This window comes from Hylobates moloch, unplaced genomic scaffold (genome assembly GCF_009828535.3).
Source record: "Hylobates moloch isolate HMO894 unplaced genomic scaffold, HMol_V3 SCAFFOLD_12, whole genome shotgun sequence".
NCBI lineage: Eukaryota > Metazoa > Chordata > Mammalia > Primates > Hylobatidae > Hylobates > Hylobates moloch.
This window is the reverse complement of record NW_026652287.1, coordinates 102,128,852-102,143,104: the sequence shown is the minus strand read 5'-3', so window position 1 is coordinate 102,143,104 and position 14,253 is coordinate 102,128,852. Positions and strand designations below refer to the sequence as shown.

At 56.5% G+C, this 14,253-nt stretch overlaps 1 protein-coding gene across 1 annotated transcript in view; it reads left to right on the top strand.

Moving 5' to 3' along the window:
• Positions 1–1,251: 1,251 nt before the first annotated feature.
• Positions 1,252–14,253, top strand: part of PPP1R12C (protein phosphatase 1 regulatory subunit 12C) — a 26,649-nt gene continuing 13,647 nt past the window's right edge. The window contains exons 1-4 of the mRNA XM_058425789.1: positions 1,252–1,838; positions 6,386–6,516; positions 6,596–6,948; positions 7,310–7,397. Coding sequence (XP_058281772.1) covers positions 1,518–1,838; positions 6,386–6,516; positions 6,596–6,948; positions 7,310–7,397 — 893 coding nt within the window. The 5' untranslated portion in view covers positions 1,252–1,517. The remainder of the gene's footprint in view (positions 1,839–6,385; positions 6,517–6,595; positions 6,949–7,309; positions 7,398–14,253) is intronic.

The window sequence follows — 14,253 nt, the reverse complement described above, 5'->3', positions numbered from 1 at the left end:
ATGGGTCTCTTCCTGTCTCAAAGTGCCAGCCACCTTCCCAATCTGGAGTTAGGCGCGGGATCCGTAAGGTGAAGGTCAAGGTGTGCTCATCGCTTGGGTCCGCTGAAAGGTGATTCGCCCACCACCTGTTGGAACTCCTTGCCCGGGACCACCAATCCCAGCATGCCTTGAGAGCGCGCGGGGGCCTGGACGGTTCCCAGGAGGTCCGGATGGGCGCAGGAGAAGCGCGGGCCAGGGAAGGCTCTGGGAGCCCTGTCCCTCTGGACGCTGTGTCTTGGGTTCCTTTCCTCGGTGTGGCTCAGGGATTACCATTAGGGAGTGTGGATTTCTCTTGCCCCGAGCCCGAGATGCCCTGGGGCCCTGCCTTGCACCCCGCTGTGCTCTTAGGGGTGTGGCCCTGTGGGCTACATTTCCCAGCGTGCCCTAGGATCGTGGTCCTGACCTTTGCACCGCAAATTTTATTTCCCAGCATGCCCTGGGAGGTCACCCAGGGAAGCTTGGAAATGGACTGTCTTTCATGGCTTCTGGGTTGCGGACTCAGTTTCCCATGGTGCCCTGGGGAACCCATTCATTCATTCATTCATTCCAAAAATATTTGCGATCACGTACTCTCAGGTTCTGTTCTACGAACCGGACTAGTAGTGCACATAAGACAAAAGATCCTGCTCTCGTGGAGCTTATTTCTAGTTAAGGGGTCAGGAAAAAACCCAAAATAAATAAAACCCAGCCGGGCGTGGTGGCTCACGCTCGTCATCCCAGCAGGATTACAGGCCGAGGCGAGCGGATGACGAGGTCAAGAGATCAAGACCATCCTGGCCAACATGGTGAAATCCCGTCTCTACTAAAAATATAAAAATTAGCAGGGCGGGGTGGCGCGCGCCTGTTATCCCAGCTACTCTGGGGACTGAGGCAGAACTGCTTGAACCTGGAAAGCGGAGGTTGCAGCGAGCCGATATCGCGCCACTGAACTCCAGCGTGGCGACAGAGGGAGACTCCGTCTCAAAACAAACAAAACAAAATAAAACAACAATAACAAAACAACCCTGCCTCTCTCCGCACTCCCTCCCACGCGGCTGTCCAGTCGAATTCCTAACTGCCCCGGGGCAGCCTGCTATTCATCCCCTTTACCTGGTGCTCTACGCTTCCTAGTATGCCGTGGGGCACCCCTAGACTCCATTTCCCAGCATTCCCCGGAGGAGGCCCTCATCTGGCGATTTCCACTGGGCTCCTCGGAGCTGCGGACTTCCCAGTGTGCATCGGGGCACAGCGACTCCTGAAAGTGGCCAAGGGCAACTTCCGCTTATGGACTCCATTTCCCAGCGCTCCCCGCGACTTGCCCAGCACACCCTGGGGCAGCGCCGTGACGTCAGCACGCCGGGCGGGGGCCGGGAGATCCCTGGGGCGGTGGGGGGGGGGGGGCCAGTGGCAGTTCCCGGCGGCCCCCGGGGCGGGCGGGCGGGTGGTGGCGGCGGTTGGGGCTCGGTGCTCGCTCGCTCGCTGGGCGGGCGGGCGGTGCGATGTCCGGAGAGGATGGCCCGGCGGCTGGCCCGGGGGCGGCGGCGGCGGCTGCCCGGGAGCGGCGACGGGAGCAGCTGCGGCAGTGGGGGGCGCGGGCGGGCGCCGAGTCTGGCTCCGGAGAGCGCCGCGCCCGCACCGTCCGCTTCGAGCGCGCCGCCGAGTTCCTGGCGGCCTGTGCGGGCGGCGACCTGGACGAGGCGCGTCTGATGCTGCGCGCCGCCGACCCTGGCCCCGGCGCCGAGCTCGACCCCGCCGCGCCGCCGCCCGCCCGCGCCGTGCTGGACTCCACCAACGCCGACGGCATCAGCGCCCTGCACCAGGTCAGCGCCCCCCGCCCGGCCTCTCCCGGGGCCAGGCCCACCCTCTGCCGCGCCACCTGCAGCATCCTCCTTACCCGGTTCCGAGCCGCCGTTGCCAGTCTCGACCCGCCCCGTCGTTCCTGGCCCTGGGCTTTGCCACCCTATGCTGACACCCCGTCCCAGTCCCCCTTACCATTCCCCTTCGACCACCCCACTTCCGAATTGGAGCCGCTTCAGCTGGCCCTGGGCTTAGCCACTCTGTGCTGACCACCCTGCCCCAGACCTCCTTACCATTCCGCGTCGACCTACTCTCTTCCGCACTGGAGTCGCTTTAACCGGCCCTGGCTTTGGCAGCCTGTGCTGAGCCCTGCAGTCCCCCTACCATCCCTCCCTCGACTTCCCCTCTTCCGATGTTGAGCCTCTCCAGCCGGCCCTGGACTTTGTCTCTCCCTGCCTTGCCCTCTCCTGAACCTGAGCCAGCTCCCATAGCTCGGTGTGGTCCATCTGCCTGGCCCTGGCCATTGTCACTTTGCGCTGCCCTCCTCTCGCCCCCGAGTGCCCTTGCCGTGCCGTCTCTACTCTGCCCTCTAACGCTGCCGTCTCTCTCCTGAGTCCGGACCACTTTGAGCTCTACTGGCTTCTGCGCCGCCTCTGGCCCACTGTTTCCCCTTCCCAGGCAGGTCCTGCTTTCTCTGACCTGCATTCTCTCCCCTGGGCCTGTGCCGCTTTCTGTCTGCAGCTTGTGGCCTGGGCCACCTCTATGGCTAGGCCCAGATCCTTCCCTGCCACCTCCTTCAGGATCCCTGAGGGCAGCAAACATGCTGTCCTGAAGTGGACATGGGGGCCCGGGTTGGAGATTCCATCTTCCTCCGCTCCCTCTTCCCCTTGCTGTGTGCTGTGTGTTGCTGCCCAAGGATGCTCTTTCCGGAGCACTTCCTTCTCGGCGCTGCACCACGTGATGTCCTTGGAGCGGATCTTCCCCTTGTCTGGGTCCTCTCCGGGCATCTCTCCTCCCTACCCCAACCCCATGCCGTCTTCACTCGCTGGGTTCCCTTTTTCTTCTCCTTCTGGGGCCTGTGCCATCTCTCGTTTCTTAGGATGGCCTTCTCCCACGGATGTCTCTTCCTTGCGTTCCCGCCTCCCCTTCTCGTAGGCCTGCGTCATCACCGTTTTTCTGGACAACCCCAGAGTACCTCGTCTCCCTGGCTTTAGCCACCTCTCCATCCTCTTGCTTTCTTTGCCTGGACACCCCGTCCTCCTGTGGATTTGGATCACCTCTCACTCCTTTTATTTGGGCAGCTCCCCTACCCCCCTTGCCTCTCTAGTCTGTGCTCGCTCTTCCAGCCCCCCGTCATGACATCTTCCAGGGGTCCCAGAGCTCGGCTAGTCTTCTTCCTCCAACCCGGGCCCCCATGTCCACTTCAGGACAGCATGTTTGCTGCCTCCAGGGATCCTGTGTCCCAGAGCTGGGACCACCTTATATTCCCAGGGCCGGTTAATGTGGCTCTGGTTCTGGGTACTTTTATCTGTCCCCTCCACCCCACAGTGGGGCCACTAGGGACAGGATTGGTGACAGAAAAGCCCCATCCTTAGGCCTCCTCCCTCCTAGTCTTCGATATTGGGTCTAACCCCCACCTCCTGTTGAGCAGATTTCTTATCTGGTAACACACCCCCATTTCCTGGAGCCACCTCTGTCTCCTTGCCAGAACCTCTAAGGTTTGCTTACTGATGGAGCCAGAGAGGATCTTGGGAGGGAGAGCTTGGCAGGGGGTGGGATGCGTGACCTGCCCGGTTCTCAGTGGCCGCCCTGCGCTACCCTCTCCCAGAACCTGAGCTGCTCTGACGCGGCCGCCTGGTATGTTTCACTGATCCTGGTGCTGCTGCTTCCTTACACTTCCCAAGAGGAGAAGCAGTTTGGAAAAACAAAATCAGAATAAGTTGGTCCTGAGTTCTAACTTTGGCTCTTCACCTTTCTAGTCCCGAATTTGTATTGTTCCTCCGTGCGTCAGTTTTACCTGTGAGATAAGGCCAGTAGCCAGCCCCGTCCTGGCAGGGCTGTGGTCAGGAGGGCGGGTGTCCGTGTGGAAAACTCCCTTTGTGAGAATGGTGCGTCCCAGGTGTTCACCAGGTCATGGCCACCTCTACCCCCTTTCTCTTTCTCCATTCTTCTTTCCTTAAAGAGTCCCTAGTGCTATCTGAGACATATTCCTCCACCCAGAGCAGGGTCCCGCTTCCCTGAAGCCCTGCTCTGGGCCTCTGGGTTTGAGTCCTTGGCAGGCCCAGGAGAGGCGCTCAGGCTTCCCTGTCCCCCTTCCTCGTCCACCATCTCATGCCCCTGGCTCTCCTGCCCCTTCCCTACAGGGGTTCCTGGCTCTGCTCTTCAGACTGAGCCCCGTTCTCCTGCATCCCCCAGAGGCCCCAGGCCATCTACTTGGCCTGTACCCCACGAGAGGCCACCCCAGCCCTGTCCACCAGGCTGCCTTTCGGGTGGATTCTCCTCCCACTGTGGGGTGACTGCTTGGCAAACTCTTTGGGGTATCCCAGGAGGCCTGGAGGATTGGGGTGGGCTGGGATTGGGGTGGGAAGGGAATCCCTTCAGAGAGGAGGGATTCCCTTCTCAGGTTACGTGGCCAGCAAGCAGGGGAGCTGGGTTTGGGTCAGGTCTGGGTGTGGGGTGACCAGCTTATGCTGTTTGCCCAGGACAGCGTAGTTTTAGCGCTGAAACCCTCAGTCCTAGGAAAACGGACGGTTGGTCACCGTCTCTGGGTGACTCTTGTTTCCCGGCCAGTTTCTCCACCTGGGGCTGTGTTTCTTGTCCTGCATCCTTCTCCAGGCAGGTCCCCAAGCATCACCCCCCTGCTGTGGCTGTTCCCGAGTTCTTAGGGTACCCCACCTGGGTTTATCAACCACTTGGTGAGGCTGGTACACTCCCCCTATTCCTGCCCCCCAATTGCCTTAGTGGCTGGGGGGTTGGGGGCTAGAGTAGGAGGGGCTGGAGCCAGGATTCTTAGGGCTGAACAGAGAAGAGCTGGGGGCCTGGGCTCCTGGGTCTGAGGGAGGAGGGGCTGGGGGCCTGGGCTCGTGGGTCTGAGGGAGGAGGGGCTGGGGGTCTGGACTCCTGGATCTGAGGGAGGAGGGGCTGGGGGCCTGGACTCCTGGGTCTGAGGGAGGAGGGACTGGGGGCCTGGACTCCTGGGTCTGAGGGAGGAGGGGCTGGGGCTGGGGGCCTGGACTTCTGGGTCTTAGGGAGGAGGGACTGGGGGCCTGGACTCCTGGGTCTGAGGGAGGAGGGGCTGGGGCCTGGCCTCCTGGGTTGAGTGGGGGAGGGGCTTGGCCTGGCCTCCTGGGTTGAATGGGGAGGGATTGGGCCTGGACTCTGGAGTCCCTGGTGCCCAGGTCTCAGGCATCTTTCACAGGGATGCCTGTACTGGGCAGGTCCTTGAAAGGGAAAGGCCCATTGCTCTCCTTGCCCCCCTCCCCCATTGCCATGACAACTGGGTGGAAATAAACGAGCCGAGTTCATCCCGTTCCCAGGGCACGTGCGGCCCCCTTCACAGCCCAAGTTTCCATGACCTCATGCTCTTGGCCCTCGTAGCTCCCTCCCCCCTTCTCCAGATGGGCAGCTTTGGAGAGAGGTAAGGGACTTGGGGGGTAATTTATTCTGTGGATCTAGGAGTTTAGCTTCACTCTTCCCTCAGCTCCAGTTCAGGTCCCAGAGTCCACCCAGTGTCCACAAGGCCTGGGGCAAGTCCCTTCTCCGGCCCCCTGGACTTCGGCTTTTGTCCCCCCAAGTTTTGGACTCCTAAGGGAAGAAAGAAACGACGGCCCATGTCAGCCCCTCCCTGCAGTGCCCTGTGCAGAGGGGGCCTCTGTGAACCGGAGTGTGACAGCTGTGTCAGCCCCTCCCTGCAGTGCCCCGTGCAGAGGGGCCCTCCGTGAGCTGCAGTGTGGCAGCCTGGGGCCCGGGCACACAGGTGTGCAGCTGTCTCACCCCTCTGGGAGTCCCGCCCAGGTCCCTGAGTCTGTCCAGCACAGGGTGGCCTTCCCACTCCTGCACAGCCCTGGACCCACGGCTTCGATCCCGCAGAGTGTCTGCTGGGGTGGCTTCCAGGCATGACCCTTGGAAGGACCTGGCTGGGTTTAAGGCAGGAGGGGCTGGGGGCCAGGACTTCTGGCTCTGAAGGAGGAGGGGCTGGAACCTCTTCCCTAGTCTGAGCACTGGAAGCGCCACCTGTGGGTGGTGACGGGGGTTTTGCTGTGTCTAACAAGTACCCTGTGGGGTTCCCGAACCCGGATGAGAAGTGCCATCCCTTCCCCGTTCACTTCCTGTTTGCAGGTAGCCAGGAGTCCCTTTGTGGTTTCCACTGAGCGCTGAAGGCCTGGCTGACCTGACCATTGGGCAACCAGGCGTATCTTAAACAGCCGGTGGCCAGAGGCTGTGGGGTCGTTTTCCCCACTGTCCTAGCACGGTGTCCCTGGATCTGTTTTCGTGGCTCCCTCTGGAGTCCTGCCTTGCTGGGACACCGTGGCTGGGGTAGGTGCGGCTGACGGCTGTTTCCCACCCCCAGGCCTGCATTGATGAGAACCTGGAGGTGGTGCGCTTCTTGGTGGAGCAAGGCGCCACCGTGAACCAGGCAGACAACGAGGGCTGGACGCCCCTGCACGTGGCCGCCTCCTGCGGCTACCTAGACATTGCCAGGTGAGGCAAGGGAGGGCCGGGCAGGACCTGGTTGGGGTGGGGGCCTGGACCCTCAGCCCTGACCAGCCCCCACCCCCAGGTACCTCCTGAGCCACGGGGCCAACATCGCCGCCGTCAGCAGTGACGGGGACCTGGCCCTGGACCTGGCCGAGTCGGACGCCATGGAGGGGCTGCTGAAGGCGGAGATCGCCCGCCGAGGTGGGCTCTGGTGTGCTGTGTGTGGGGTGGGGGACACCTCCTCACCCGTGGTCTCCAGGCTGAGCGCTTTAGAGGCGGCCTGGGCACCCAGGCTGACCCTGCTTCCTAAGACTGTCTTTCTGTGTGCCTCAGTTTCCTCACCTGTGAAATGGGGGTGTAGGGGCCTGCCTCCAGGATTGCTTGGAGCCCAGCAGAGGCACAGGATGAGAACTCAAACCCCTACTGACTGGGATTGTCATTTCATTCCCTGAGTAACTGAGGGGGTTGGAATGCCGGGGCGGGTTGGTGGGTGGAGGGGCTCACCCAGGAGTGCAGTAGGTGGGATTGCTGGAACCTGCTGCAGGTCTTTCTGGGAGGGGATGCGTCTACTCCGGGGGGAGTAGGGGCATGCAGGGGCTGCCAGGGACTGGTCTCCCTGTCCTCTGAGACTCATGGTACCCCAGGAGCCTTCAGATGCGGTCCAGGAGCCCCTGAAACTGTGTCTGGCCAGGTTCATTTTTCTAGGGAAAGGGTGTTGCTTCTAGCAGGTGTGTGATGGCCACACAGATCCGTGGGTCCCCAGTGTGGCTTCTAAAGTCCTGGGCTCGCCTCCCAGCTCTGCCTGTGACTGGCAATTCCAGGCACGTCCCTGAAGCTCGCTTCCCTGATTTCCTAAAACAGGACCACCGGCACCGCCTCATGGGGTGGTTGTCAGGGTCTGGCTGGGTTGGGGTGGAAGGGTGTGAGCATGGTTCCCGGCAGGCTCCAGGGGACTGTGTGGAAGGAAAGGGAGACTGACGAGGGAATGAGATACCGGCAGCCTCTGAGACTTCTGACGCGGCTGTCCTGACGGGGCCTCTGGCCAGGCTGAAAAAGGATAGGATTCCGCGTGGGTTCAGGGGACCACGAGAGCCATGTGGGAGGAGTAGCTAGTGGGACACGTGGCGGCGGAGATCTGAGGTTCGGGAGCCCCTCTTTGGTTGAAATGGGGCGTGGGTCAAATCAGCCCCGGACCTGGATTCTGTCTCCTCCCTCCTCCAACTTTTTATTTTGGGAAAGCTTCAAATTTACAGAAAAGTTGAAGCAATAGCATGTGACTACCCATATGACTTTCACTAAGATTCGCCAGTGTTTTTTCTTTTTTGTTTTTGTTTTTTAGACAGCTTTTTGAGATGTAATTCACCTACCCTACAGTTCACCCAGAGTGCACACTTCAGTGCTTTTCAGTATATTCACAGGGTTGGGCATTCATGACCACATCGATTGTAGAACATTTTCATCATCCCCCAACGAAACCCTGCAGCTGCTTAGCCATCACCCCCAACCATGCACCCCCCACAACGAAGCCCTCTCTGCCTTCTGTCTCTGTAGATTTTCTGTTTTGTACATGTCACATAAAGGGAATCATACAGTATAGAATCATCAGTTTTTAACTTTTGGATACATTTGTGTTCCTTCTCTCTGTTCCTCCCTTGCGATCTCTTCCCAGGTATAGACATAAACACGATTTTTCCTATCCTTTCTCCTCCTCTTTTTTCCCCCATCTCTCCCTTCCTTTCTTACCACCCCACCCCTGCCTTTCCATTCCTGAGCCTTTTTTTTTTTTGAAACGGAGTTTCACTTTTTGCCCAGGCTGGAGTGCAATGGCATGATTTCAGCTCACTGCAACCTCCATCTCCTGGGTTCAAGCGATTCTCCTGCCTCAGCCTCTGGGTAGCTGAGATTACAGGCGTGCGCCAGCATGCCCAGCTAATTTTGCATTTTTAATAGAGATGGGGTTTCACCATGTTGACCAGGCTGGTCTCCAACTCCTGACCTCAGGCGATCTGCTGGCCTCGGCCTCCCAGAGTGCTGGGATTACAGGCGTGAGCCCGGCTGTTTTGAGACTGTGTTGCAGGCATTGTACATCTTTGCCTGATGCACAGCAGGTATCTCCTGCCACAAGGAAAACCTCCTGCAGAACCACAGTAGGGGTGCAACACGCTACCCCCTGCTTTGACCTTGATGCTACACTGTTACACACTGTGTTAACTTTGATGCTACAGTGTTACCCACTACACTATCTTTGATGCTACGCTATTGCCTGCGTTTCTCCTTGGCATTCTTTGTAGCCTCTCCCCTTCTGGTTCAGGGCCCAGCTGGGGATCCAGATCCGGGTGATTTAGGCTCCCTCTGTCTAGATCAGTCCTCCTCCCTTGGACCCCAGGGAGGCCAGGAAAGGCCTTTAGGGGGTCTGTGAACTTTCTGACATTGTATTTTCCTGCAGAAATTGCTCATAACTTGCATCAGCTTCTCAGAGGGGGCCATGCTTCTTCCCTCCCCTGGGGTGAGGAGAAGGCTGAGAGGGATACATTGGTGGGGGATATTGGCTTGTAGGATCAGCCAGGAACGAAGACCACTGGGGCCACTGGAAAGACCCTCAGCCACGCTGCTCGGGGTGGGACTCTGCGGCCCCAAATCACAAGGCATCTGCCTGTGACACCCCGTGATACCCGGCTTCACACAGGAGCCTCAGAGGGGCTGCAGTGCGCAGGACCTGGGTCACAAGCTGCACCCCAGCTCTAAGGAGGGCAGGGGCTTTTGCGCCCCCTGCAGGACACACCCACATGATGCAGAATTCCCCGAGGTGCTGGCATCCAGACTGGCGCTGGCCATAGTGTGGCCCTGGCAGCCACTCACAGGCAGGGCTGGGAGAGAAGACGGACCGGCCACAGGCACGACCATCCCCTTCGCTTTCCCTGGCTTACTTGCTGTTTTCCTCTCTCTGGGTCTGGGGTTCAGTGAGAGCATGTGATCTGCTCAGCCAGTCACCTCGTGGCCTGCAGCCACCGCTCCCTCCAACACCGCGAAGTCCTCTGGCCCAGTCACCTCAGGGGCTGAATTGGGCATGACTCTCTGCAAGAACCAAAACCCAATTCCTCCTCGCTCAGGCTGGAAAAGGCCATTTGAGGCCCGGCGCAGTGGCTCAGACCTATAAGCCCAGCACTAGGGAGGCCAAGACAGGAGGATCTCTGGAGCCCAGGAGTTTGAGACCAGCCTGGGAAACCTAGTGAGAACCCATCTCTATAAAACAAAATGCATCAGCCAGGCGTGGGAATGCACGTGCGCTGCCAGCTACTCAGTAGGCTGAGGTGAGAAGATTGCTTGAGCCTGGGAGGTGGAAGATGCAGTGACCCACTGCCACTCCAGCCTGGGGGACCGGCGAGACCCTGTCTCAACAAAATACACCAAAACAAAAAAGGCAATTTATATACCCATGTTCATAGCATCGTTCACAATAGCCCAGAGGTAGGAGCAACCCAGTGCCTATCATCGAATGAATGGAAAATCAACATGTGGCCCATCCGAGCAGTGGGACATGATTCAGTCTTCATCCCAGCACTTTGGGAGGCTGAGGTGGGTGGATCACCTGAGGTCGGGAGTTTGAGACCAACCTGACCAACATGGAGAAACCCTGTCTCCACTAAAAATACAAAATTAGCCGGGCGTGGTGGCACATCCCTGTAACCTCAGCTGCTCAGGAGGCTGAGGCAGGAGAATCGCTTGAACCCGGGAGGTGGAGGTTGCGGTGAGCCAACATCGTGCCACTTCACTCTAGCCTGAGCAACAAGAGGAAACTCTGTCTCAAAACAAAACAAAAAACAAGACAAAACAAAAAACACACAATGTAGATGTATCTTGAGGACATCATGCTAAGTGAAAAGTGAAAATAAGCCAGTCACAGAAGGACAATTACTGTCTGATTCCGCGTCTGTGAGGTAGTCAGAGAGTGAGAATAATAGAGACAGACAGTAGAATGGCTGTAGTCGGGCTGGGAGGAGTGGGGAGAATAGGAAGTAGTTTAATGAGTACACATTTTTAAAATGATTTCTGTATTTTTTATGGAGACGGGGTTTCACCACGTTGCCCAGGCTGGCCTGGAACTCTTGAGCTCAAGTGATCCACCCACCTTTGCCTCCCAAAATGCTGGGATTGCAGGTGTGAGCCATTGTCCCTGACCTAGGGTACACGATTGTAATTTTGCAAGATGAAAAACTCTGGAGATTGGTTGTACAACAACCAATTGTGACTACTTAATGCCACTGAACTGGGGTTAAGATGGTAAATTTTAGGCTGGGCACGGTGGCTCAGGCCTGTAATCCCAGCACTTTGGGAGGCCGAGGCGGGCAGATCACCTGACCTCAGGAGTTTGAGACCAGCCTGGCCAACATGGTGAAACCCCATCTCTACTGAAAATATAAAAGTTAGCCGGGCATAGCGATGTACGCCTATAGTCCCAGCTACTCGGGAGGCTGAGGCAGGAGAATTGCTTGAACCCAGGAGATGGAGGTTGCAGTGAGCCGAGATCTCACCACTGCACTCCAGCCTGGGCAACAGAGCAAGACTCCACATCTCAAAAAAAAAAAAAAAGATGGTAAATTTTATACTGTGTGTATTTTACCACATTTTTTTCCCCCTGAGATGGAGTTTCTTTTTTTATTTTTATTTTTTATTTTTTTAATTTATACTTTAAGTTTTATGGTACATGTGCACAACATGCAGGTTTGTTACATATGTATACATGTGCCATGTTGGTGTGCTGCACCCATTAACTCATCATTTACATTAGGTATATCTCCTAATGCTATCCCTCCCCCCACCCCACGACAGGCCCCAGTGTGTGATGTTCCCCATCCTGTGTCCAAGTGTTCTCATTGTTCAGTTCCCACCTATGAGTGAGAATATGCGGTGTTTGGTTTTCTCTCCTTGCGATAGTTTGCTCAGAATGATGGTTTCCAGCTTCATCCATGTCCCTACAAAGGACATGAACTCATCTTTTTTTATGGCTGCATAGTATTCTACGGTGTATATGTGCCACATTTTCTTAATCCAGTCTATCATTGATGGACATTTGGGTTGGTTCCAAGTCTTTGCTATTGTGAAAAACAGCAGCAATGGAGTTTCACTCTTGTTGCCCAGGCTGGAGTGCAGTGGCATGGTCTTGGCTCACTGCAACCTCTGCCTCCCGGGTTCAAGTGAGTCTCCTGCCTCAGCCTTCCAAGTAAGTGGGATTACAAGCACCCGCCACCATGCCCAGCTAATTTTTGTATTTTTAGTAGAGATGGGGTTTCTCCATGTTGGCCAGGTTGGTTTTGAACTTCTGACCTCAGCTGATCCACCCGCCTCGGCCCCCCAAAGTGCTGGGATTACAGGCGTGAGCCACCGCACCTGGTCACATTTTTTTTTTTTTTTAAAGGCAGTCTATGGCCTTGTGTAGCTGAAGTCCATGAGTTATATGGGCTTTAGGCATAGTTTGATCCAGGGGCACAAGTGAAGTCCAGAGCATCTCTCCATCACTCTGCTGAACTCTGCTGGCTTCACTCTTAGGCAGGTTCCTCCATGAGGTGCTCAGCATGGGTCCTAACAGCAGGCCCATATCGCAGCCAAAACACAGCACCTCTTTCCCAGTGCCACCTGGGTCAGATGGCAGATCCTGAGCCCATCACTGTTGCGAAGGTGACAGGAAGGCCTGGTGATGTACCCACCCTGGAGCCAGGCTATGGGCCCAGTCACATTGAAACCATATGGGGCAAAGGGTGGGTGAGGAAAGTCAAGATGAGGTCACAGGGGAAGGGAGAATGGATTTTTGTAGGCCCAAGCAGCAGCCGTGCTGCAGGGACACACAGCAGCACCATGTCCTACGCAGAAGGGACCCTCCCTGGCCACTTTGCACAGGGGCGTGGAACTGGCAGGAAGGAGACATGATGTGTTTTTGAAACATTAGAAGCCAACTCACTTGGAATGCCAGCATCCAGGTCAGCTGGAAGAGGGGGAGTTACACTTGGAGGCGGGCGGACTCGACCACCGGATAGCTCCAAGTGCTGGCAGGCGCGGACACGGGAGCTGATTTCTGCCTGCTGGGAAAGGTGGTGATTGCAGCCACTTTGGGAAATGGTTGGTCGGCATCGATTATAGCCGAAGGCCCCACCTTTGCTTTGTTCTAGCAGTTCCACTCCTGGGCAGCCTGAGAGAGGCCTTCCCGCCCATGGGCAGACGTTCATCATAGTATTGTTTGCAGTAGTAAGAGGTCAGAGCCCACACCAAAGAGAGGATGGATCAATCACTAAACTCTAAATGAGTGATCTAAGCAGGAGTCAGCAAACTTTCTCTGTAAAGGGCTAGACAATGAACGTTTCAGGTGTTGCGGGACACGCCATGCCTGGCACCACTATTCCACCAGTGCTGTGGGGCAGGAGACTGCCAGGGATGGTGTGTGAATGAATGGGAATGACTGTGTTCCATCCCACTTCTATTGACAAAAATCACCTTTCAGAATAGGCAAATCTGTAGAGGCAGAAAGATGGCTGGGTGCAAGGGGCTGGGGGGGAGGGAGGTCTGAGAAGTGACTTTTTTTTTTTTGAAGACGGGATCTCACTCTGCCTCTCGGGCTGGAGTGCGGTGGAGTGGTCATGGCGCACCTGATTCTCCCACCTCAGCCTCCAAGTAGCTGACACCATAGGTGTGCACCACCATGCCCAGCTAATTTTATTTTTCTAGAGACAGGGTCTCCCTATGTTGCCCAGGCTGTTCTCAAACTAGTGGGCTCAAGTGATCTCCCTTCTTGGCCTCCCAAAGTGCTGGGATTACAGGCATGAGCCATGGTGCCTGGCTAGGAGTGACTTCTTGGATACAGTATTCATTTGGGATCACGAGAAAGCTCAGGAAGTAGATAGTGGTGATGGTTGCACAATACTGGAGGTATCCTAAATGCCACTGAATTGTGCACTTTAAAACAGGGAAGTTGGTCAATTTTATGTTGTTTATTTTACCACCACCACCACAACAAAAGATAAAACACAACAGGTGGTCAGCACCCACAAGCTATAGCTTTCTGACCACTGGGCAAGGGCTCCGTCTACAGATACAAACAGATCTCAGCAACATGTTGAACACAAAAAACAAATCGCAGAAGGATGCGCAGCAGACATGCAGAGGGCGCTGACTGTGGTTGAATAAAAAGCCAGTCACCCTCCCTTCCCCTCCCTGAATTGAGACCCATTCGGCTATAATAGGATTGAACAGCTGGTGACTCCTTTAAAGAAATGACACAGCCAGGTGTGGTGGCTCACGCCTGTAATCCCAGCGCTTTGTGAGGCCAAGGCAGGAGGATCCCTTGAGCCTGGGATTTGAGGCTTCAGTGAGCCATAATTGCACCACTGCACTCCAGCCTGGGTGACAGTGTGAGATCTTGTCTCAAAAAAAAAAAAAAAAGTGTCAGATGCGGTGGCTCATGCCTGTAATCCCAGCACTTTGGGAGGCCAAGGCGGGTGGATCACGAGGTCAGGAGATTGAGACCATCCTGGCTAACATGGTGAAACCCCGTCTCTACTAAAAAAAAAAATACAAAAAATTAGCCGGGCGAGGTGGCGGGTGCCTGTGGTCCCAGCTACTTGGGAGGCTGAGGCAGGAAAATGGCGTGAACCCAGGAGGCGGAGCTTGCAGTGAGCTGAGATCACGCCACTGCACTCCAGCCTGGGCGACAGAGCGAGACTCCATCTCAAAAAAAAAAAAAAAAAAAAA